This window comes from Myxine glutinosa, chromosome 5 (assembly GCF_964187855.1).
Source record: "Myxine glutinosa chromosome 5, kmMyxGlut1.1, whole genome shotgun sequence".
NCBI classification, from domain to species: domain Eukaryota; kingdom Metazoa; phylum Chordata; class Myxini; order Myxiniformes; family Myxinidae; genus Myxine; species Myxine glutinosa.
The window spans coordinates 72,117,939-72,143,213 of NC_136265.1; the positions used below are offsets into that span (position 1 = coordinate 72,117,939).

Here is a 25,275-nt window from a genome sequence, read left to right on the forward strand (position 1 = left end):
GTCAGAATTTTTTCACACTAGCCCCACGCAGGAATTTACTTCCTGTTTCTTAAATTGTTATATATATATATATATATATATATATATATATATATATATATATATATATATATATATATATATATATATATATATATATATATATATATATATATATATATATATATATATATATATATATATATATATATATATATATATATATATATATATATAATTATATATATATTGTTGCGGATATGAGGAGTGCATTTTTTTGATTGTGTTGTATTATATTGGAAATGGTGATGAACATTGTTGAATATGGCCCCTCCTGCCTCCAGAGTTGTGTAAAGGTAAAAAGGGCGTCCCGGTAGTTATTCCATGAAACACCACATTGCAGGACCCGATAAAACCCTTGTTCAGTAGCTTATATCTTATTATGTGTTTTAGAGTAAGGCCTTGTCTTCCATTAGAATAATACTCCATTGCACCGAATCAATTAAGAATAGCTCCCCTTCAATAATTCCATTTCCCAGCCAAACTCTCCATCTGTGGGTAAAGCAGTTCACAAGCGTGGGGTGCACGCGCTCTCAATTCGCTGCTATAGTGAATATGTGCTCCATGCTCTGTTTGAACAGGAGGGGCGGGGTCGCCAGGGAGAGGCAAGCCCAGGGCGCGCCACGAAGGGCGGGGCTGTGCAGCCCCATGCCCAAATAAGGAAACAAGCCCGTGGCTCGCCACGAGGGGCGTGCCGTCGGCGCGATGCCCAAATAAGGAGACAAGCCCGTGGGATTACCATACAAGGTCACGAAACAGAGCACGGGGGAGAGGGCGGTACCGAAACCGTGGAGGGCGTGTCAGACCCGCGCTGGAGAGAAGTGAGAGGAAGGGAATACGAGCTGAGCTGCGTGGAGAAGGACACGAAAAAGAAGGGGTCCAAGAGAAAGCCGAGGAGCTTTTACGAAACAAGCTACACGAGAGATACGGCAGAGGAGTGCAGCCCCGTTTCAACCAGCCGCGTGAAGCCCTGACGGTGTGCGCTGTAAAGCCGAATACAGGGAGCAGCCGGCTCCTCGCTTCCCGCCCGGAGTGGACCTGCTCGCTGTGCCCTGTGATCCCACCTGCTCATCCTTTCCAGCCATTCCTGCCTGCAAGTTCCCCATTTGCGTACGTGAGTTTGTTTTGTTCGTGCTGTCCTGGGTAGTAACTAAGTCTGTATAAGCTAGTAATTTTCACTGTGTCACCTGCGTTTTCATGTCACCTGTAAATAGTCGTGACTGCTCTTTTTGCTGATGTGTGTGTGTAAATAATAAACCCCGTTACTCTTCTGTACGTCTTCTTCTTCTTCCTCTTTGCATTCGTCGTCTTAGTCTTTTCCCCATTGAATATCTGTGGTGCGATACGGCCAACGTTTGGGTGAATCGGGTTTAGTCGGGGAACAACTGTTCGGTCGCGGAGCCTCCGCTCGGCAAATATAACATCCTTAACCGCGTACCGTAACAATAATATATATATATATATATATATATATATATATATATATATATATATATCTATATGTTCGGAAAGGTGGTTTAAACCAGGTTTGTTAACCTGGGACTCCCTATCGTCCTATTTTCACCAAACGTTTTAGGATCTTTTTAGATGGAGAGACGTTTTCATTTTAGGTTTGATCACATTATGTTTCAAATGTTATGGATTTTTTTGTTTTGTTGGATTCACACTTTTATCCCTTTCTTTCCTGTAATACACTGATGTCACATGGTTTGCAGATGAAGCTCCTCTAGTGAAGATTGAAACCTTCCAGAGTAACTTTCTTCAGACCTCCCAGGATGCTTTGAGCTATGAGCAAGTAAAGCAGGAACTCTGTGATTCTTCTCCTGCGGAGCCGAGCAAAGCTGAGCAGCTACTCAAAGGTAAGCCGAGTTACGGAGAGCTCACATCACACCGTGTTTACCTATTTTATTTATTTTTATGAAGGAATGATTTTGTTCCAATCCTTGTAGAATTGCAGATTAATTAAAAGTGTGTGCACTGTCGTGGACCTTGTGATGTTAACTCAACAGGATATCGGTTGTGTTTGAAACATTTCTGTATTTTACTCAAGATTCATTGGACACCAAAAGCTAAAGTCTGAAAAGTCTCCATTTCACCAATACACTGTGTGGAAAAGGCATTGCAGATAACAAACCGATTGTGATTACCGGGACTTGACAAGTTTGAAAAAGGTTGTCACGGCTATCATCACGTGATACGATGTATGCATTCAAGATCTGTACCAGAATTGAGTAAGTCTAAGTTTTGGTACAGATCAGTTTTGTTGGGGTGGAATGAAAATCCACATCTTTTATTGGATTGTATCCTCTGTTCTCTGTAATGTTGTTATCAATGTGTTGTTTTTGAATCATTGCCAGCCGCTATGTTTATTAAGCTCCAGTTGCCCATGCCACCATTCCCAGTTTGAAAGTGTCAGACAATTCCTAAAGCCAATGGCACAAATAAAGTTTTTGCACCTCTCACAGATAACCTGTAGAAGCTCAGAAACACAATCTCCCTCTCTGAAAGGACAGTATGGCAAACCCTCATATTTATACTTTCTTAACAATCTCCTTGAGGAAGTTCAGTCACTCAAACTCACAGGACTCACTCTCAGCCATGATCTTTCTGGGCAAACGACATTACTAAGTTGGCCTCCAAAGCCTGTGAGCGTCCTCCGTCATACAAACTCCTTCCTTGGCACAGCTCAGTTCCTATCCAGCAACAAGGCCTTCACCCTCAGATTGATGGAGCACTACCCTTCCCTCTGGGCTGGCACCCCTGCATTACACCTTGCTCAGATTGAGGCCATGGACACCAAGACCTCAAAGATTATTGGAATAACTTACCCATCACAGACAGGTCGGTGGCCTCTCTGTCTTCTACTGCCTCCTTTCTGGTCTTGCATCTTCAGCTCTTTCCATGGTTCACCCCTTTCCCACTCCAAAGTTTCTGTGGGGATCACGCAGTACACCATCATCAACCACCCTCTGGTGAAACTCCCATAATACAGGATCACTGCTCATTCACTCACTCATTTGTTCCTCTTTTTCCCCACCTGTGGAACCAAATTCCACATTCTCGTCAATCCCATTCTTACTCCCAAGTCTCCAGGACAGCTGTTCACCCCCATCTCGGATCATTCACCAAACCATTCTCTTTTTTCGCACCTCCACCCCATTGTAGTAGCTGAGATGTCTGGAGATGTTTAAGATTGAAATGCATCGACTTCACTTTGTTTAAGACGTTTATTCACAGGCTGCGGAGAAAACCCGACCGGCACAGAACTAATTTACATTTACACACAGATACACAGCATCACAACGGTAAGTAGAGTTCTATGAAAATCTCTCGCCGAGTCTACTATATAGAACGCAAATCCTTTGATGCATCCAGGGAGGAGTCTAAGGTCATGCAAGAGGTTGCATGAGGTCAGACTCGCAGGCATCTCTTCAAGCTGTTTCTTATCATACAGCCACCATAATGTTTGTAGGAGCTGGACTAATCACAGAAAGTGAAGAAAGGTTATTATATTCCCAGACAAGCCGACGCCAATGTCCAGATGTACCCCATCATTTAACAGGGTGTATCTTGAAGAATATACGAGCATGCAGGTCTCAGAGGAGGAGAAGAGGTGGGGTATGAAGTTATCTGGACCTTGTCTGAGATAAAAGAGCAGAGCCTGCACTTAGCCACAAAACTTGTATTTATAGCAGGTCAAAAGGTCACCACACAAGCTTCTCTCCCTTTCACTTCCAACACCCATTTCATTGAAACATTTTCCCAAAGCTTATCTTCATTATTATTAGCATTTCATTTTAATGGTTATAAGTAAACATACAAAACAATATCCATGTATCGGTTATACTCTGCATTGTTAAAAAAAACCCATGCACCAATTACAATTTGTTAGCTGTGAGTAAGAACTCACTCACAAGGACATTAATAATAATAATAATTCATTTATTTTGTATAGCGCTTTTCCAGAAGCCCAAAGGCGCTTTGACAGAGTGGCAAACATAATGCATAACAATACATGAAAACAACAATTTCAAAAAAGACAAGAATCAATAGGGAAATATTTAAAGCAAAAGGAGGGAGAAGGAGAAGAGATAGTCAGGGGTTAAATGCTGTGGGTTGAATGTTGAATGCAGTGTTGAACAGGTGGGTCTTTAGTGATGTTTTGAATGTGGTGAGTGAGGAGGAGTCTCTGATGGTGTGAGGTAGTGAGTTCCAGAGGGTGGGCGCAGCGATGGAGAAGGCCCTGTCCCCCCAGGATCTGAATTTGGTCCGGATGGAGGGGGTCAGGAGGTTTGTACCAGCAGAGCGGAGGTTGCGGGTGGGAGTGTGTCTGGAGAGGAGGTCAGCCAGGTAGGATGGGGCCAGGTTATGGAGGGCTTTGTATGTCAAGAGGAGGATTTTGTACTGGATTCTCTGGGGGATGGGGAGCCAGTGAAGCTTGTAAAGGACGGGGGTGATGTGGTCACGGGTCCGGGAATGGGTGAGTAGACGGGCAGCGGAGTTCTGAATGTATTGGAGTTTATTGGTGATTTTTGAGGGTGAACCATAGAGGAGGCTATTGCAGTAGTCCAGACGGGAGGTGATGAAGGCGTGGATGAGGGTTTCTGCAGCCGTGGAGGAGAGGGATGAGCGGAGACGGGCAATGTTTTTCAGGTGAAAGAAGGCTGACTTTGTGATCTGTTTAGTGTATTTGTCGAAGGAAAGGGTTTGGTCAAAGATGACGCCAAGATTCCGGATGTGAGGGGAGGTGGATACTGGGATACCGTCGATGTTGAGGGCAAAGTTATGGGTGGATTTTGTGAGCGTTTTTGGGCCAATGATGATTATTTCAGATTTATCACAGTTAAGCTTGAGGAAGTTGATTTGAAGCCAGGATTTTATTTCAGTGATGCAGTTTGTCAGGATAGAGTGGGTGTCGGTGGAGACGAACTTGGTGGAGATGAAAAGCTGGATGTCATCGGCGAAGCAGTGGAATTGGAGACCATGACGGCGGATTAAGTGACCGAGCGGGGACAGGTAAAGGATGAAGAGGAGGGGGCCAAGAACTGAACCTTGGGGGACACCTTGGGGGAGGGGAGCAGTGGGGGATTTGCAGTTATTGATGGAGATGAACTGGCATCTGTCATAGAGGTATGATTTAATCCAAGAGAGGGCAGTGCCGGTAACGTTAAAGGTGGATTCAAGTCGGGTGAGGAGGATAGTGTGATCGATGGTGTCAAAGGCAGCGCTGAGGTCGAGGAGGACGAGAATGTTGAGGTTGCCAGCGTCAGAGGAGAGGAGAAGGTCGTTGGTGATTTTGAGGAGAGCAGTTTCAGTACTGTGGTTGGACCGGAATCCGGATTGGAATGTTTCATACAGGTTATTGGCAGAGAGATGATGTTTGAGTTGAGTGGCTACAGCGCGTTCCAAAACTTTTGACAGAAAGGGTAGGTTGGAGATGGGTCTGAAGTTGTTTAGGGTGTCAGGGTTTAGACCAGGTTTTTTTAGAATGGGGGTAACAGCAGCAATTTTGAGGGAAGGTGGGACGATGCCTGTAGACAGGGAGGAGTTTATTGTTGCAATGATAAGTGGAGAGAGAGCAGGGAGGGAGGCTTTGACAAAGCTGGAGGGGATGGGGTCAAGAGTGCAGGTGGCAGTTTTCATTCCTATGAGGAGTTCAGAGAGGTCAGTAGGGGAGATTGGGGAGAACCGAGACAGGGGATGGCAGGACAAGGGGGGGCAGGTGGTTGGAGGGGGAGCGGGTGCGGCGGTGGTCAAGCTGTTGTAGATGTTGTCAATTTTGCGTTGGAAGAAAGAGAGGAAGGAGATGCAGTTGTCTACTGTGAATGACTGGGTGGTGGTGTTCAGGGGGCGGAGGAGTTTGTTTATTGTCGAGAAGAGTGCTTTTGGGTTTCCGGAGCCAGAGTGGATAATTTGAGAGTAGTAGGCAGAGCGGGCGCGGGAGAGGGCATCTTTGTAGTGTTGTAGGTGGTCCTTGTAGGCTTGGGAGTGAACTGTGAGACCCGTTTTATTGCGGAGTCTTTCAAGTTGGCGAGCACGAGTTTTCATCAGGTGGAGTTCAGGGGTAAACCAGGGAGCAGAATGGGTGAAAGAAACTGTTTTGGTTTTTACAGGCGCAAGCTGGTCAAGGCAGGAGGAGAGAGTGTGGTTGTAGTAGTCAGTGAGGTCAGAAGGGGTGTGGAGGTCAATGAAGGGAGAAGTGGACATTTTTTCAGAGAGGGTGGATGAGAATGAGGTAGGTGAAAGAGCGTTTTGCTTACGGAAGTTGATTGTGCGATAATGCCTTGGTGTTGGGGCGGGGATGTTGATGGTCAGAGTGATGGCTAAGTGGTCAGAGAGGGTGAGGTCAGAGCCATAGAGATGGTGCAAATTTAATCCAGTGGAGCAGACAAGGTCCAAAATGTGACCACGGATATGGGTAGGAAAGTCGACATGTTGAGTGAGGTTAAAGCAGGTGAGTAAATCAGTGAAGTCAGTGGTTATTGTGGAGTCAGTGGAGTCCATGTGGATATTGAAATCACCAAGGAGGAGGATTGAGGGGGAGAGGGAACATAGCTGGGTCAGAAAGTAGGAGAAGTCAGACAGGAATGATGGGTGTGGTTTGGGAGGGCGGTAGACGACAGCCATGACTGACTGCGTGCGACCAGAGAGTTTTAAAGCCAGGTGTTCAAATGATGGAGCAGATGAGATGGAGATGAGGTTGGTCTTGATGTCTTGACGGTGGATAACGGCAATTCCACCACCTCGGCCCTCCGAGCGTGGTTTATTGACGTAGGAATATCCATTGGGTGTGGTGAGGTTAAGTGTGTAGTAGTCCAGAGGTTGTTGCCAGGTTTCGGTGAGACAGAGAAAGTCCAGTTTGTTATCCAGGATGTATTCGTTCAGGATGAGGCATTTGTTGTTGAGGGACCGGGTGTTGAACAGGGTGAGCTTGATGTTGTTTGTTGATGTTGTTGATGTTGATGAACAGGGTGAGCATTATTAATTCTTCCAATCACAAGTCCTGAACAAGGACTTCCACACCATCAACCCTCTGCCATCCCCACCTCAACCCCAAACCAAACTCTTTCCAAATTTCCATTTTTTCCTACCTCACGGTTTGCTTCTGTATTGTGGTGTTCCACCACAATGCCTCATTCATCCCCATACTCATTATTTACCCGAATCTCCCTCTATTTTATCTTTCAACTTTACTGTTGGTATTTGCCTCCTCTCAAAACTGTTCCTTTTGTTCTGTCGCATCCTTCACAATAACAGCACCTACAGTTGACCAGGGCAGCTCTAGCAGGGCAGAAATTGACGAACTGACTTGTTGGAAAGGTGGCATCCTATGACGTTGCCACGTTGAAAGTCACTGAGCTCTTCAGTACGGCCCATTCGACGAACAATGTTTGTCTATGGAGATTGCATGGCTGTGTGCTTGATTATATATACCTGTCAGCAATGGGTGTGGCTGAAATAGCCTAATCCACTAATTAGAAGGGTGTCCACATACTTTTGGCCATGTAGTGTAGGTATTTGCTCTTCTCCAAAACTCCACACACAATATCAATGAAACTTGACCACAATCTTCATCACCCGTGATGTGCCGAAGCTTTTCTCACAGCATTAAAAAAAATCATTGTCTAAGGGGGTCTGCGGGAGGTTTGAGTGATTGGTTCTCCTGATCCAGGTGAGCTTCTGGGCCTGCGGTCCTATTTTTCTGGATATTGTAGAGGCCAGAGGTTTGAAAATCATTGGGTGAGCCACAAAATCTGCTCTTGCTGAGGCTAGGTTGGTGGAAGTTTCATCTTGTACCTTTTCTCATCTTGTCCCGCTATCCTTTCTGGGCTTCCCATTCAGCCTACTACCCTTCCTTCATCCTATTGGACTGAAAAATTATGCATATGTAAATCACTTTATGACGAGGATAAAAGGTGACTCCAGAAAATATAAATAAGAACCGCATATACATTGCTATCCCAGAATAATGGAATAACCTCTGTTAAGGTAGTTTGTGTTTGCTCAGTCACTGTCAGACCAATTTGGGTACATCGAAAATTGTGCTTTTTTTTTTTTTAGGGGGAATCCTTGATATGGAGCTTCTCCATTGAGTGGAGGACAGAACTATGTCAAATGTTTAATCTAATCTGAGTGAAATACTTTAATCTGAGTCAAATATGTCACATTTTAAAGTTTTGGTGAATTTTGAATGCTTTTTTGATTTGTCTTTCCAGTGAAACAAATGAATCTCGTTTCTTGTTCCAACTGTTCCCAGTTGTTCTGCTCAGAAGTTTTCAATCATCACATGACACAAACTGTTTCTCAAGAGAATGACGCGTTTAGCAACGTGTCTTCCAACCTCAGGTGTAAAAGCTGTACAGAGACCCTCGAGAATAACCAAGGAAGTAAGAGACTATACAAGTATTCCGTGTGCAAGAAATCATTTACCATGTTGTCATCTTTGAAACGACGTAAAAAACTACACACGGGAGAGAAGCCACACAAGTGTTCTGTGTGCAAGAAATTATTTACCATGTTGTCTTCTTTGAAACGACATCAAACAATACACACAGGAGAGAAGCCGTACAAGTGTTCCGTGTGCAATAAGGCCTTTGTTCGTTCATCACATTTGCATCGACATAATAAAATACACACACGAGAGAGGCCGCACAAGTGTTCTTTGTGTATTGAAGCCTTTCGTCACCTCATTTCCTTAAAGGTTCATCAAAGAATACACGGCGGAGAAGAGCCATACAAGTGTCCTGTGTGTCATAAGGCCTTTGGTCGTTCATCAAATTTGCATCGACATAAAAAGATACACCGAGGAGAGAAGCCGCACAAGTGCTCTGTGTGTCTTAAATCCTTTGGTGTTGAAACAACTTTGAAGAATCATGAAAGAATACATACAGGAGAGAAGCCGTACAAGTGTTCTGTTTGCAACAAGGTTTTTTATCATTTCTCATGGTTAGATCAACATGAAAAAATACACAGTGGAGAGAAGCCACACAAATGTTCTTTGTGTTCCAAAGCCTTTGTTCGACCACAACACTTGAAGCTTCATCAAAGAACGCACACAGGAGAGAAACCATACAAGTGTTCTGTGTGTCACAAGGCCTTTGTTTGTTCATCCCATTTGCATCAGCATCAAAGAATACACACGGGAGAGAAGCCGTACAAGTGCTCTGTTTGCAACAAGAATTTTATTTCTTCCTCGCGTTTGTATCAACATAAAAAAATGCACACAGGAGAGAAGACATACAAGTGTTCTGTGTGTCTGAAGGCATTTGTTCGCAGAGCAACATTAATAACTCATCAAATAATACATACTGGAGAGAGGCCTTACAAGTGCTCTGTGTGTCGTAAGGCATTTGGTCGAAGAGAAACATTAACAACTCATCAAAGAAGACACACAGGAGAGAAGCCACACAAGTGTTCTGTGTGTTTTAAAGCTTTTGTTGAATCGCTCTCCTTGAAACTTCATCAAATAACACATTCAAAAGAAAAGCCATACAAGTGTTCTATTTGCAAACTTAATTTTCCCTCCAACTCGTCTTTATGGGAACATGAAATAATACACAGGGGACAGAAGCCACACAAGTGTTCTGTGTGTCTTAAAGCCTTTGTTCGACCATATCACTTGAAGGTTCATCAAAGAATACATACAGGTGAAAAGCCTTACAAGTGTTCTGTTTGCAGCAAGGATTTTGGTCATTCCTCAACAATGAAAAGACATGCAAGAATTCACACAAAAGAGAATACATCAAACTCACTGTGAGACATGTTTGCACACTAAAGCAAAAACTTGAAGAGATAACGCCTGTCCCCAAAACTCTTACAAATTTAGCTGCAGATGAAGAGAATGCATTTAAAAGAAGTGAGCTGATCCGCAGAGGAGACTATCCTCTATTGCAAAGCATATTCCATGCATGACGTGTTGGGGATACGCACAAAAGGGCATTTCATGGAACAATTGAAGACAAATGTTGATAAAGTTTCACTGAAAGAGATCCCTGCAGTCACAAACTAGAACAACACTCTTCAATGTCATGACGTTGACCTCCGAATGCCTCCACCCCCATTATTACATCATTATGCATACTTGTACCAAGTTTGATTTAAATTTTTTACCTGACATGACATGTGACCTCATCAAAATCACCTCAATCCTCACCTTTAAAGCCAAAATATAATCAGGTCATCTTTACTTCATTATACATACCTGCACCAAGTTTGACTAAGATCCCTTCAGCCATTCTCAAGTTATAAGTTATTGCAATAAAGAAAATCTATCACAGACGTACAGCCGGACAGACGATCCAAAAACATAATGCCTCTGGCGATTTTGTCGGCAGAGGCATAAAAAACCCCACTCTCCAACATCAGAATAAAGGAAATTACTCATGACGTCAGACAAAAAACGACTAAAGACCAGAAAGAAAGGACGTGTAAACATAATTGAATGGCAGAAGTTAAACTGGTCAAAACAAGACCAATAGTCTTAACAGCGGCGTAGCCGGGCTTGTTTGATATTTTAATTGAAGAGGATTGTATGACCTGGGTGGGGATACCAGTTTGCAAATAATGTAAGTATTGAAAATAAATTCCACATTCCTGGACCACCTTCAGTCGAACGTCAGGCATTGACAGCAGGTCCGTGAAGGACTTGGACAAAAAATGTACCCAGTCTGAATGTTGCTATACCAAGTCAATGGTGAAACTGCAAATGGGGAATCCGCGAATGTCACGGATGGAAACCCTTACGTCATTTCCTCATTCTGCTTTAAACTCAATATTTCTATATTTTCATTCGAAACAGCATCATTCATCATTTCAATTACAAGTTAATACTATATTATCAATATTTCAAAATATAATATTAAATCACGATTCCATCGAGATATTATCAAACCAGCGATCCGTCGTCATCTGTTCACTTCAGAATTGGGGAGCAAGGTCCGTGTCGATCGCATTTCAAAATCATAATTGTATTGAGCAATTTCTGAAACCTCCTACCTACAATATCTTACGACACCCGCTGAGACCCCAAAACATTCCAGAGGGTAATATGTTTCCTTTTGGTAAAATATGCAACTGTAATGGTTACTAAATGCACCCCCCTGTCATGTGACCAGATCCTCAGCTCTGATTTGTGGACATTTAGGGACGTACAAACATATACACCAGACAGACAGACAAACGCTTTTCCAGACGGCAGTGCCCTACGGACTACAACAACAACAACAACAACAGGCATTTTAAGGCCATTTTCCCTGCAAGAGCGGGGGTTAGCCTTGCGGTCCCTATGACAATGTTCTCCATTTTGCCCTATTTTCTGCATCTCCCCTTGTTAACCCCCTTGCCCGCATTTCTTCTTCGACCTTCTTTAGCCAAGTCTTTCTCGGTCTTCCCCGTCCTCTACTTCCTTCTACATTCATTTCCATCACTCTTCTCAACCAGTCACTTTCATCCTTCCTCAACACATGACCAAACCAACTCAACCTGTTTCTCTTCACAGCATCCATCACAGGCTCTATTCCCATCATCTTTCGCAATTCATCATTTGTCTTCCTCTCTCTCAACAATACTCCACACATCCACCGAATCATTCACATTTCCACCCTTTCCAGCCTTCGTTGCTGCTCTACGTTCATTACCCATGTCTCGCTCCCATAAATCATAACACTTCTCACACATGCAGCATACACCTTTCCCTTCAGCTTCAACGACACTCCCCTCCTCGTTAGCACGCCACTCAGTTCCCGAAACTTCTTCCATGCACATCTCACTCGAGCAACCGTTGCCGAGTCTGATCCACCTTCTCCATTCAGCATGTCTCCTAGGTAACAAAATGTTTTCACACCTTCCAGCTTCACGCCGTCTCCAAGATCCAACTCAACATTTCCTCCATCTGCAGCTCCCTCTGTACACACCTTACACTTGAATGTAGCTGCCACACTGGTTAATGACCCTCTCAAACCACTACATTTTTGATGAACCCACTCAGCGCACATTGGACATTGAATGGAATTCACTCTGACACCCTTCCTGCACACAGCACACGGCCATTTCCCAGTTCTTTCCACCTCACCACATTCTTTCCCACTGGCCATCACCTTCGTTTTTCCGATATTCACCTTCAGACCTTTTGTCTCCATACATTCCTTCCACTTGTTCATCTTCTCCTTCAGTCCATCCATACTTTCCGCAATCAACACCAGATCATCTGCATACAACAACTCCCACGGTAAACCCTCCTTTACGTTCTGAGCCAGCACCTCCATGACAGCTACAAATAGTAGTGGACTTAGTACCGACCCCTGATGCACTCCCACCTTCACCGCAAACTCACCACTGTTCCCGTCCTTCGTCCTTACAGCTGTGCGCGCTCTTTTGTACATTGCCATCACTACTCTGATCAACCATTCCTCCACTCCTAACTTCCTCAATGCCCATGTCAATACTTCGCGTGGAACCCTATCGAATGCTTTCTCCAGATCAACAAACCCAAGAAACAACTTCTTCCTCTTCTCCATATACTTCTCCTGCAACTGCCTCACAATAAAAAGCGCATCTGTCGTTCCTCTTCCTGGCATAAATCCAAACTGCATTTCGTCAATCTTCACTTTCTTCCTTATCCTCCTCTCCAACACCCTTTCCAATACCTTCATTCCATGCTCCAATAACTTTATCGCTCGATACGAGCCACAGTCCAGGCCCTACGGACTACGCCGTAAAAAAAATCACACCCATGTCTGATGGAAGCGGTTCAGTTTGGCATCTTTAATATGAAATAGGCAAAGCCTAGAAACAAATGAAACCCATTAGAATTACTCTTTATAACACATTAGAATTACCCTTTGGAACCCTCTAGCATTACCCTTCAGAACCCTTTAGAATTATTCTTTGGAATTACCCTTTAGAATTACCCATTAGAATTATCCTTTGGAATTATCCTTTATAATTATAAATCTTTGGAATTACCCTTTAGAATTATCCTTTAGAATTACCCTTTGGAATTACCCTTTAGAATTACCCTTTAGAATTGCCCTTTAGAACTATTCTTTGGAATCATCCTTTATAATTATAATTCTTTGGAATTACCCTTTAGAATCACACTTTAGATTTTAGAATTACAGTTTAGAATTACCCTTTAGAATTGCACTTCAGAATTACACTTAACAATTACACTTAACAATTACCTTTTAGAACCCTGTAGAATTATCCTTTAGAATTACCCTTCATAACCCATTATAATTACCCTTTAGAACCCTTTCGAAATAAACACGGTGGGTCAGAAGGGTACTTCTTCACTTTTTGACAGACGGATGGACATGGCGAAATATTGAAGCAGCTTCACTGCATAAAAATGGGAAATGGATCTTGCTTTGGGCCTGGGAATGTGCCAGAAAAAATCCTGAAGATCAGGCATTGCAACTTCACAAGAGGAGCTGGATCCACGAGCTTTTCAAGGAGCAAGACCAGATAAAAGAAACATCCAGGCACACAAAGTGAAGTTTTACAAACCATTCATTGAATCCAAATTGATAAAACCACCATTAAAACCACCAAATGAGTAACTTCCACAAGCATTCACCAATTAAAAAAAACAATTGTATCCTCTTTTCCTTTCCACGCCCCCTTGTTTTTCAACCATCAGTGAAGTTTACATTTTTCTATCGTAAATGCACCAGAGTAACTGGTACTTTAGTTGGCGTTAAGTTGGGGGGGCTTTAATTACAATTTTCATTAACATGTTTAATTATGCCAGAGGTTCGGTCCTTGTTGGAGCCTTTATCAGGTTCTAGTTGTTGGAACACCTCACAGCATCACAGTGGACAGAGGTTGCTCCATTACAATTTGATTCAGTGTCACCAACTGTAGAAAGTCTTATTTGCGGTCAAGTCGAGGTCGTGCGCACAACTTTCACATGGACAGTGCAGTTTTGTTCACGCACTTTTTCACTATAATCGTTTTGAACTGTGGAAATTCCTGCTGTGTGACTGTTTAAGAAACTTGACAACTCCGTCATAATCACTGATGTGCTTTGATTTCTGCCACAACAAAATAGGATCAATATTTTTGGGATATAACACTGAGTTGAGGATGATTCAAATGCCTTTTAATACATCTTGATAGGTGTTTTGCAAAAACCTGTTTTTCATGTTTTTTGGAATGGTTTCCATAAAAAAAAATTACAACAGTTTTCTGCCTCATTTTGCATTTTTGTCTCTTTGATAAAGTCCATCTCAAATGTTGGAAGTTCCACAGTTCTTGGCAATGTTTGTTCCAAGTATGGAAAGGTTAGGTCGAAGCGAGTGGAGTAACCTCTTTAAGGCAGTGGTACATCCTTCAATCTTTTTATTTATTGTCCCACATTCCATGTTTTCTCTTTGAAAGGTCTTTAACCTGTTACAATAATGTAGATGAGAGGTGGTTTTCTTTCATTTCTAATCTATACTACAAGAGAGCCGTTTGTGTGTCTGTGTGTGTCGCCATTTTTCTCAGACATGGCTGAACGGATCTTCGTCAAACTTTCAGGGGTTCATCAGTGAGTACCTGGGAGTGTTTTTGGCAAAAATAAATTTTTTGGGGAAAAAAGGTTAGTTTGATTGGATTTTAAAAAAATCGCTCTATAGTGCCGAAGCCTTTTTGATTAATGACAGTTGTATACAAGTACACATTCGCATAAATAAATACAAAACAATCACCAGACATTTGAACACGAACAATAAAACGATTCCGGAAGCGGTCAAAGTTGATGGTAAGGTTTCTTCTTCTTCCTGAACGTCATCAAACTTAACTCAGACATGTGATGAACGGTACATTCACCAGCATATATTCAACGAAAAGGTTAAATGATGATTTGACATTTGTGATGAATTCTGATGTGGATATAATTGCTTTTCCATTATACTTGCCCTCATTTCAAATATGTTAATGGTTCTTTTTCACCTGAGCAACGCCGGGTACTCCAGCTATAAACACTTTTATACTTTACTCGGGGTAAAAATACAAATACAACTTTGTCTGGGAGGGTAACATAGGCTATGTGGCCACGGCCTCATTCGGGGGCATGGGGGACCGGGAGAGAGGCGTAAATTCTCTATGTCAATGTGTACCTAGTGATGGTGGCAGGGGGTATTACAATTGTCTTTTTTTTTTACCTGTGCAACACTGAGGTTATGAAGCACTCTTTGCATGGGAAATTTTTTCCTCTTTCCCTTTCTCCCCATCCCCAAAACGGAGGGGCCTGTCAAAGCACCCCCCCCCCCCCCCAAATATGTATATGTAGTACATCTTTCCCCTCACCTCACCTCCCTTGTCAAAAACAAGGCCTTTAACTGCCTTCAGAGAAGCAAGGTGAGAGGCAGGAGACCAGCCTGAAGTGGGGAGCTCTGTACCAAAGTTCTCTTCACTTTTCTGAGCTTGGTGCGACTCAAGAATGGAACTTGGAACAACTCAGGCTAACCCCCGCTCCAGCAGGGAAAATGGCCTTAAAATGCATGTTGTTGTTGTTGTTGTTGGTGCGACTCAGGAATGCCTCAGCTCAAAGGCGAATACCCAAACGGTGACTACCCTTCACACAGGCCAGCAGTGGCCTCTTCCCTCTCTGCAGACCTTGATATAATGAGGAGCTGATCCAGCACTTGGATTATGTCTTTGAACTGTTGAAACCAGCTTGACGCCATGGAAACCAAGCCTCCAAGATCATTGGAATCTCCCATGATGAAGCTGAGTCTATGGGCCTATCACTGCCCCATTGCTGACAAGTTAGTCCTCTCTGTCTTCTTCCGACTCCTTTCTGGTCTTGCACCCTCTGCTTTCTCCGTGTGTTGTCAAGGAGGTGACCAAGAACCCAATGACCACTCTGACAGAATGACAGAGTTCCTTGGCTGACATGGGCGAACTTGCCGAAAGGACAGCAGCACTTCACAAATCTAGGCTTAATGGTGGAATGGCCAGACAGCAGCCACTGCTGAGAAAAAGCCACGTGACAGCATGCCTGGAGTTTGCCAAAGGGTACGTAAAAGACTCAGAGCATGAGGCAAAATATGCTGTGGTCTGATGATCAGGATCGTCACTGAGCCCCGTAAGCCTCCAACTGTTGTTAGTTTGTGGTAATGTCCCCAGGGATGGTATTTAAGATCTCTGTAAGGTTCTTATTTTGTCATTCCTGCTGCTCCAATTATCGCTGGTACAATTTCGGCACCCTTCTGCTTCCAGGATCTTTTTATTCATTCTTCAGGTCTTGGTATTTGATCATTTTCCTGGTTTCTGCAGCATTTAGTCCAAAGTCTTTGGGAACTGAAACCTCAATCACCAATGCTGACTTTTCCTTTTTGTGTTTGAGCATTATATCTGGATGCAATGCTTTGTTTGCAATGTCCACACTTGATTGGATCATCTTGTCATGCGTGATCACTATATGTTCATTTTCAAGCATCGGATTTGGTTTGTGTTTCCATGATTGTTCTGGAACCGGAATGTTGAAATGTTCGCAGATGTCCCAGTGCATTACTCTACGGACGTTGTCATGTCTTTCTGTGTCCAACTGTTCTGACATGAGTTTTTTTACTTCCCAAAAGGAGGTCACTGGTACTTTCTGTTTCTACCCCGCAAACCTGCGTTTGTCTAATTGGCTCAGTCCCGCCATTTCCTTGAAGCCATTGGTGTAATGGCCTTGTTCTTGGCCATTTATGATGACTTGTAATCCATTGCAATTAATTTGACCTCTTCTTGGCCATTCCAATCAGACTTCCTTGTCGGTCCCTGTTCTGGCGAGCTCTTTTTTGAATCCTCCTGCTTTTTCTGTCATTCTCCCTCCCCTATGTCAGAGTATATCTGCTGATATTTCTTTTCGAAGTTTTTCTCTTTCTTCTTTGCGATCATTGGGGCAGTATTTGTTTCTGTTTCGTTTCCCTGTGTATTTGTCCTGCACTTGTATCCGTGTCCTTGTTCATTGATGAGGTTAATCAGTGGGTCCAGAGCCAGACAAAACAGGAGGAGGAAAGGCTGTCACCTTGTAGGATACCACGTCGTATCTTTACCCCTGGGATTTCAATTTTTCCTTCCAAGTGAGGTAGTACCAGCGTTGTATTCCAGAGCATCATTACTTTCTCTACCAGTGTGACTATTTGGGGGTTAACTTTGTGCACTTGCATGCATTTATAATCCATGAATGTGGGACACTATCAAAGGCCTTTTTTCTCTCTCTCCTTTGGGTGCTTTCTCAATATGCAGGTTTCATGTGTGTGACTGTGTGTGTTCCTGAAAACGACAGTTTAACGAAACTGTCAGCTGATGGGAAAGAAGACGAATGTCTTATTAGAATGGTTTATTAAAATGGAGAAGCATAGTCTGGTACTTCGTAAGCAGTTTGTTTTTTAGGGCCACGTGGCAGGAAGTGAGACACGTCCCCGTCGTGGTGTTGGTAATATACAACACATTGTGAATTGCGTTTTTAAAAGTTAAGTTTGATCCTGTAAGTTGTTTTAATGCAATGCACAATGTGTTGTAGCTGAATCTCAACTCAAGCAATATATTTCATGTCAATAAAATCAATTTATTTGGTCAAGTCAATTCTATTCTCGAAATAAAATGGGTCGTGATGTCTGGGTGTCTGTCTGTCCATCCGTTACTCTTTTGCTATTTTTGCTACTCCACCCATATCACCCGACTGATTGTTCTGAGACTTGACACATAAATGCAATACAGTGGCCCACACAATCGCATGGGCTTCTATGTTTCGATTTCGGATCATGGGGGATCCCAGGGGAGGTTACCCCCTAACTTTGGAATCCCACTCATCACTTATTTAGCAACAGATTGCTCTGAAACCCCATACACAGGATCAACAGAGGTCTGAACCTCAAGAGATGACCGTCAGCCCACTCAGGGTTTAGTAATTTTGTTTTTAAAATATATCATTTTCAAGAGAAAACTTCAGTGTGTGTGTGCATGTTTTATATATGTTTGGTTCAGATCATTTTGGAGCAGTCAGGAACGTACTTTACGCGTGTGGTAGGCATTTAATTCAGTGGTGGCGAGTGCTTGCACGATTCCTTTTTGGGTGAACAAAGATGGCGGACGGTGTACAGAATACAGATCAGTGGGAAGGGGAGGTGTGGGTTTCCGTTCTGTGTTGGGGTTATTACCGGACGTGACGTCACGTACCGTGTGACATTCACCAGTGTATCCACCTTCATACTCATCTTGCTGTCGTGCCTGTTCATTATGGCTCACCAATAATTAAACCTGTGTTGTTGCTTCTACCACGACTTGGCACACATACGGTACCAGGGGGTGGTATAAAAGAGATAAGACAGCCATGCTCGGAGGACCGAGGTGGTGGAATTGCCGTAATACACCGACAGGATATCAAGACCAGCCTCATCTCCATCTCATCTGCTCCATCATTTGAACACCTGGCTTTTAAACTCTCTGGTCACACGCAGTCAGTCATGGCTGTCGTCTACCGCCCTCCCAAACCACACCCATCATTCCTGTCTGACTTTTCCTACTTTCTGACCCAGCTATGTTCCCTCTCCCCCTCAATCCTCCTCCTCGGTGATTTCAATATCCACATGGACTCCACTGACTCCACAATAACCACTGACCTCACTAATTTACTCACCTGCTTTAACCTCACTCAACATGTCAACTTTCCTACCCATAACCGTGGTCACATTCTGGACCTTGTCTGCTCTACTGGATTAATTTTGCACCATCTCTCTGGCTCCGACCTCACCCTCTCTGACCACTTAGCCATCACTATGACCATCAACATCCCCACCCCAGCACCAAGGCATTATCGCACTATCAACTTCCGTAAGCTAAACGCTCTTTCACCTACCTCATTCTCATTCACCCTCTCTGAAAAAATGTCCACTTCTCCCTTCGTTGACCTCCACACCCCTTCTGACCTCACTGACTACTACAACCACACTCTCTCCTCCTGCCTTGACCAGCTTGCGCCTATAAAAACCAAAACAGTTTCTTTCACCCATTCTGCTCCCTGGTTTACCCCTGAACTCCGCCTGATGAAAACTCGTGCTCGCCAACTTGAAAGACTCCGCAATAAAACAGGTCTCACAATTCACTCCCAAGCCTACAAGGACCACCTACAACACTACAAAGATGCCCTCTCCCGCGCCCGCTCCGCCTACTACTCTCAAATTATCCACTCTGGCTCTGGAAACCCAAAAGCACTCTTCTCTACAATAAACAAACTCCTCAGCCCCCTGAACACCACCACCCAGTCATTCACAGAAGACAACTGCATCTCCTTCCTTTCATTCTTCCAATGCAAAATTGACAACATCTACAACAGCTTAACCACCACCGCACCGCTCCCCCTCAAACCACCTGCCCCCCCCTTATCCTGCCAACCCCTGTCTCAGTTCTCCCCAGTCTCCCCTACTGACCTCTCTGAACTCCTCATAGGAATGAAAACTGCCACCTGCACTCTTGACCCCATCCCCTCCAGCTTTGTTAAGGCCTCCCTTCTTGCTCTCTCTCCACTTATCACTGCAACAATAAACTCCTCCCTGTCTACAGGCATTGTCCCACCATCCCTCAAAATTGCTGCTGTTACCCCCATTCTGAAAAAACCTGGACTCAACCCTGACACCCTAAATAACTTCAGACCCATCTCCAACCTACCCTTTCTGTCAAAAGTTTTGGAACGCGCTGTAGCCACTCAACTCAAACATCACCTCTCTGCCAATAACCTGTATGAAACATTCCAATCCGGATTCCGCTCCAACCACAGTACTGAAACTGCTCTCCTCAAAATCACCAACGACCTTCTCCTCTCCTCTGACGCTGGCAACCTCAACATTCTCATCCTCCTCGACCTCAGCGCCGCCTTTGACACCATCAATCACACCATCCTCCTCACCCGACTTGAAACCACCTTTAACATTACCGGCACTGCCCTCTCTTGGATCAAATCATACCTCTCTGACAGACGCCAGTTCATCTCCATCAATAACTGCAAATCCCCCACTGCTCCCCTCCCCCAAGGTGTCCCCCAAGGTTCAGTTCTTTGCCCCCTCCTGTTCATCCTGTACCTGTCCCCCCTTGGTCACTTAATCCGCCGTCATGGTCTCCAATTCCACTACTTCGCCGATGACATCCAGCTTTTCATCTCCACCAAGTCCATCTCCACCGCCACCCACTCTATCCTGACAAACTGCATCACTGAAATAAAATCCTGGCTTCAAATCAACTTCCTCAAACTTAACTATGATAAATCTGAAATAATCATCATTGGCCCAAAAACGCTCACCAACTCCACCCATAACTTTGCCCTCAACATCGACGGTTTCCCAGTATCCACCTCCCCTCACATCCGGAATCTTGGCATCATCTTTGACCAAACCCTCCCCTTCGACAAATACACTAAACAGATCACAAAGACAGCCTTCTTTCACCTGAAAAACATCGCCCGTCTCCGTCCATCCCTGTCCTCCGTGGCTGCAGAAACCCTCATCCACGCCTTCATCACTTCCCGTCTGGACTACTGCAATAGCCTCCTCTATGGTTCACCCTCAACAATCGCCAATAAACTCCAATACATTCAGAACTCCGCTGCCCGTCTACTCACCCATTCCCGAACCCGTGACCACATCACCCCTGTCCTTTACAAGCTTCACTGGCTCCCCATCCCCCAGAGAATCCAGTACAAAATCCTCCTCTTGACCTACTCAAAGCCCTCCATAACCTGGCCCCATCCTACCTGACTGACCTCCTCTCCAGACACACTCCCACCCGCAACCTCCGCTCTGCTGGTACCAACCTCCTGACCCCCCCCCCCCCCATCCGGACCAAATTCAGATCCTGGGGGGACAGGGCCTTCTCCATCGCTGCTCCCACCCTCTGGAACTCACTACCACTCACCACATTCAAAACATCACTCAAGACCCACCTGTTCAACACTGCATTCAGCATTTAACCCACAGCACTTAACCCCTGACTATCTGTTCTCCTTCTCCTTCCTTTTGCTTTGATTATTTACCTGTTGATTTTTGTCTTTTTGCACTTATTTTTTGTACTCTGTCAAAGCGCCTTTGGGCTTCTTGAAAAGCGCTATATAAAATAAATGTATTATTATTATAAGGTGGGAGATTTCGGGGAGGAGGTGAAACATTCTGCCAAACTTGTCATGTACAGGTAAAGAACCAATTGTGCCCTCTATTAATTAATTATGAAAACTTGATCGCTGTTGTCCCCAAATACGGAATGGCCATCACAACAGCACAAAGCGTCGACTTGCCGAATCTACATTCGAGAATCGGTGTTCGATCCGTGAAACCAAGCCAAAGCGTGAGTTTGTTGAATATGCAGTCGAGAATCGGCGTGCGATCCTTCACAGTCAGTTCGTGGTGTGATGGTGGCGGTGTTTACGATTCCACGATACGTGCTGTTTACACGTGAAGTATCCTGCTGTTGTCCTGCCGTGTTATCATAATCACACTCTTCCCTATGTTACAGTACTGTCACACTGTACAACACCCGACGTCACTGTACCTTGCGGTGTGCGATGAGCCCAGATCTCTCCGGTGAGGAACACAAAGTGAACCCTCCGGGATCCATGAGGGTCTCCGATGGAAGGAACCTGCTCGGTCCGGGAGGATCTCCCACGTATCGCGGGTCCAGGGTCGCGCCACCTGACGATAACGAGTCCGGACCCGGTACGTGATGTTCGCTCCGCACCATGAATGAAGTTCTGGGGTTTCCTATAAGTTTGGTTTGAATGGATTGTTTTTGTTTGCAGATGTCATTGTGATTGTGAAGTCCGAGTTTGTGGATCATTCGTTCCCTGAAGACCAAGGTTTGAACCACAACCACATTGTTGTTGAACCAGAGTAAACTTTACCCCAATATACAGTGTGGGCACCCCCTCAAATAATGATGTATAGTTTACATGAAGGAAAGAGATGTGATTGGATATTTAAATGTTAATGGATACGTATTTTTACGATTTTATTGGATACTAGCAAAGGTACCCTGCGTACAACGTTGGGTCCCTCCTCCCTTCCACCCATTACCTTCCCCCCTCCCTTCCACCCATTCCCTTCCCCCCTCCCTTCCACCCATTCCCTTCCCCCCTCCCCTTCCCTCCTCCCTTCCACCCATTCCCTTCCCTCCTTCCTTCCACCCATTCCCTTCCCTCCTCCCTTCCACCCATTCCCTTCCCTCCTCCCTTCCACCCTCCCTTCCACCCATTCCCTTCCCTCCTTCCTTCCACCCATTCCCTTCCCCCCTCCCTTCCACCCATTCCCTTCCCCCCTCCCTTCCACCCATTCCCTTCCCTCCTCCCTTCCACCCATTCCCTTCCCTCCTCCCTTCCACCCATTCCCTTCCCTCCCTTCCACCCATTCCCTTCCCTCCTCCCTTCCACCCATTCCCTTCCCTCCTCCCTTCCACCCATTCCCTTCCCCCCTCCCTTCCACCCATTCCCTTCCACCCATTCCCTTCCCTCCTCCCTTCCACCCATTCCCTTCCCCCCTCCCTTCCACCCATTCCCTTCCCCCCTCCCTTCCACCCATTCCCTTCCCTCCTCCCTTCCACCCATTCCCTTCCCTCCTCCCTTCCACCCATTCCCTTCCCTCCTCCCTTCCACCCATTCCCTTCCCTCCTCCCTTCCACCCATTCCCTTCCCTCCTCCCTTCCACCCATTCCCTTCCCTCCTCCCTTCCACCCATTCCCTTCCCTCCTCCCTTCCACCCATTCCCTTCCCTCCTCCCTCCTCCCTCCCACCCATTCCCTTCCCTCCTCCCTCCCACCCATTCCCTTCCCTCCTCCCTCCCACCCATTCCCTTCCCTCCTCCCTTCCACCCATTCCCTTCCCTCCTCCCTTCCACCCATTCCCTTCCCTCCTCCCTTCCACCCATTCCCTTCCCTCCTCCCTTCCACCCATTCCCTTCCCTCCTCCCTCCCACCCATTCCCTTCCCTCCTCCTTCCCACCCATTCCCTTCCCTCCTCCCTCCCCTCCTCCATCCCACCCATTCCCTTCCCTCCTCCCTCCCACCCATTCCCTTCCCTCCTCCCTCCCACCCATTCCCTTCCCTCCTCCCTCCCACCCATTCCCTTCCCTCCTCCCTCCCACCCATTCCCTTCCCTCCTCCCTCCCCTCCTCCCTCCCACCCATTCCCTTCCCTCCTCCCTCCCACCCATTCCCTTCCCTCCCCTCCTCCCTCCCACCCATTCACTTCCCCACACATTCACTTCCCTCCCCTCCTCCCTCCCACCCATTCCCTTCCCTCCTCCCTTCCACCCATTCCCTTCCCTCCTCCCTCCCTCCCATTCACCCCCCACCCTCCTATTCAAACTTGTTTATTTTTAGGACAGTGACGAGGGCATCTACCCATTGTGGGATTATGCGGAGGCATATTGGCCACAGTCGCATTGCTCTAGTTCTTTCTGCATTTTCACTTGTTTTTTCATTGTTCAATACTTAATTGAAATACTGGTTACTTAATGCATTATTTTTTTTCTTTGGCAAACCACAAATGGATCAAGGCCACGACATTTTTTGATTGAGACGGAGATATTCTTATTTGAACTTGTTTCAAAACTTCTTTTTTTTTTTACTTTGTTTGGATTCACTCTTTTATCCCTTTCTTTCCTGTAATATAATGATGTCACATGGTTTGCAGATGAAGCTCCTCTGGTAAAGATGGAAACCTTCCAGAACAACTCTCTTCAGACCTCCCAAGATGCTTTGAGCATTTTGCATATAAAGCAGGAACCGTGTGATTCTTCCCCCGCGGAGCCGAGCAAAGCTGATCAGCTGCTAGAAGGTAAGCCGAGTTACACAGAGAACACATCACACTGTGTTTACTCATTTTGTTTGTTATTTTGAAGGAATTATTTCTTTACAGTCCTTGTAGAATTGCAGATTAATTAATAGTCTGTGCACCCAGGTGGATCTTTCGATGTTAACTAAACAGGATATTGGTTGTGTTTGAAACATTTCTGGACTTTACTCAAGATTCATTGGACACCTAAAGCTAAAGTTTGAAAAGTCTCCATTTCACCAATACACTGTGTGGAAATAGCATTGTTAGCAAACAAGCCAATTGAGATTACCAGCACTTGACAAGTTTAAAAAAGATGGTCACTATTATCTTCAATGTCATTCTTCCTCCGAGGCTTCCAAAGAAAGCTGTTCATCACCAGCTCAGATCATTGCCCAAACCATGCTCTTTTCTCACCCCCACACTTGCCCCATCAACTTAGTGTTCGATACGAGACCAATAAATGTTAACAAGGAGCCATGATGCAGGAGGATGCCTTTTGGCCCATCATGCCTGTGGTGCACCACCACAACCACCACCACCATTAAATAAATCCGTTAGGCTCACGACTCGGTTTAACTGGGGGAGGAGTGGGATGTCGTGCAGAAAACGCACAAAACGTAATCGGGTTGTGAATGCTGTGGTTACACTGGAGCAAGGGTGATTCCAGGAAAACCCTCCATTACATGATGATGTGTGTTGTTTCTTGTGTTTTACTGGAGCTTTCCGAGGTGGAATGTGATGCACCAAAAATAATAATCATGATCTACTGAGTTGATAGTTAACTACAAATAATCCTGAAGAAGTCCCATGATTCGAAACACACGCCATGTTAAGGTGTAGAAAGCAGCCCACTGGTGTATCAAAAGACCTGGAAAGGTATGTGGTATTCAGTATTAATTTACTGTACTAGGGCATGCCCGTACTATATATATATCTAAAATTATATCCCCCCCCCTCTATTTACATGAAATGGTTTGGTCCATTCGCAAAGCCAAAGCGAACGGCTTGCGAGTACGGTGACAATCCCCCCCCTCTATTTACATGAAATGGTTTGGTCCATTCGCAAAGCCAAAGCGAACGGCTTGCGAGTACGGTGACAATCCCCCCCCCTCTATTTACATGAAATGGTTTGGTCCAAAGCGAACGGCTTGCGGAGTTTGGTAAAGAAATCGCCATAGCTCGGTAACTACTTCTCCGATTAATATGAAACCTTGAAAAGGCACATCCTCAGGTCCCCAGCAATATACCTGGCAAGTTTCAAGTATATCGGACCCGTGGTTGTCGAGAAACAGCGGTCACAGACAAACACACAGACATACACACAGACACACACACAGAGATTACTGGAATTATAGATAGATGCTAATAAAATGCTGCACTAACTGAAAATAATCTTCCCAGCAATGGATGTTCAGGTGCAATAAAAAAAATTCCCTATCAAATATC

The 25,275-nt window shown here is 44.9% G+C and overlaps 2 protein-coding genes across 2 annotated transcripts in view; both read left to right on the forward strand.

The window, feature by feature from the left end:
• Positions 1–25,275, forward strand: part of LOC137427457 (uncharacterized) — a 261,772-nt gene that overhangs the window by 14,055 nt on the left and 222,442 nt on the right. The window contains exons 5-8 of the mRNA XM_078778178.1: positions 1,755–1,898; positions 21,576–21,716; positions 21,800–21,856; positions 23,686–23,829. Coding sequence (XP_078634304.1) covers positions 1,755–1,898; positions 21,576–21,716; positions 21,800–21,856; positions 23,686–23,829 — 486 coding nt within the window. The remainder of the gene's footprint in view (positions 1–1,754; positions 1,899–21,575; positions 21,717–21,799; positions 21,857–23,685; positions 23,830–25,275) is intronic.
• LOC137428097 (uncharacterized) lies at positions 7,940–10,819 on the forward strand. The gene is made up of 2 exons (XM_068118029.2): positions 7,940–7,955; positions 8,256–10,819. Exons 1-2 carry the CDS (start codon positions 7,940–7,942, stop codon positions 9,794–9,796), a joined length of 1,557 nt encoding a protein of 518 aa, XP_067974130.2. The 3' UTR covers positions 9,797–10,819.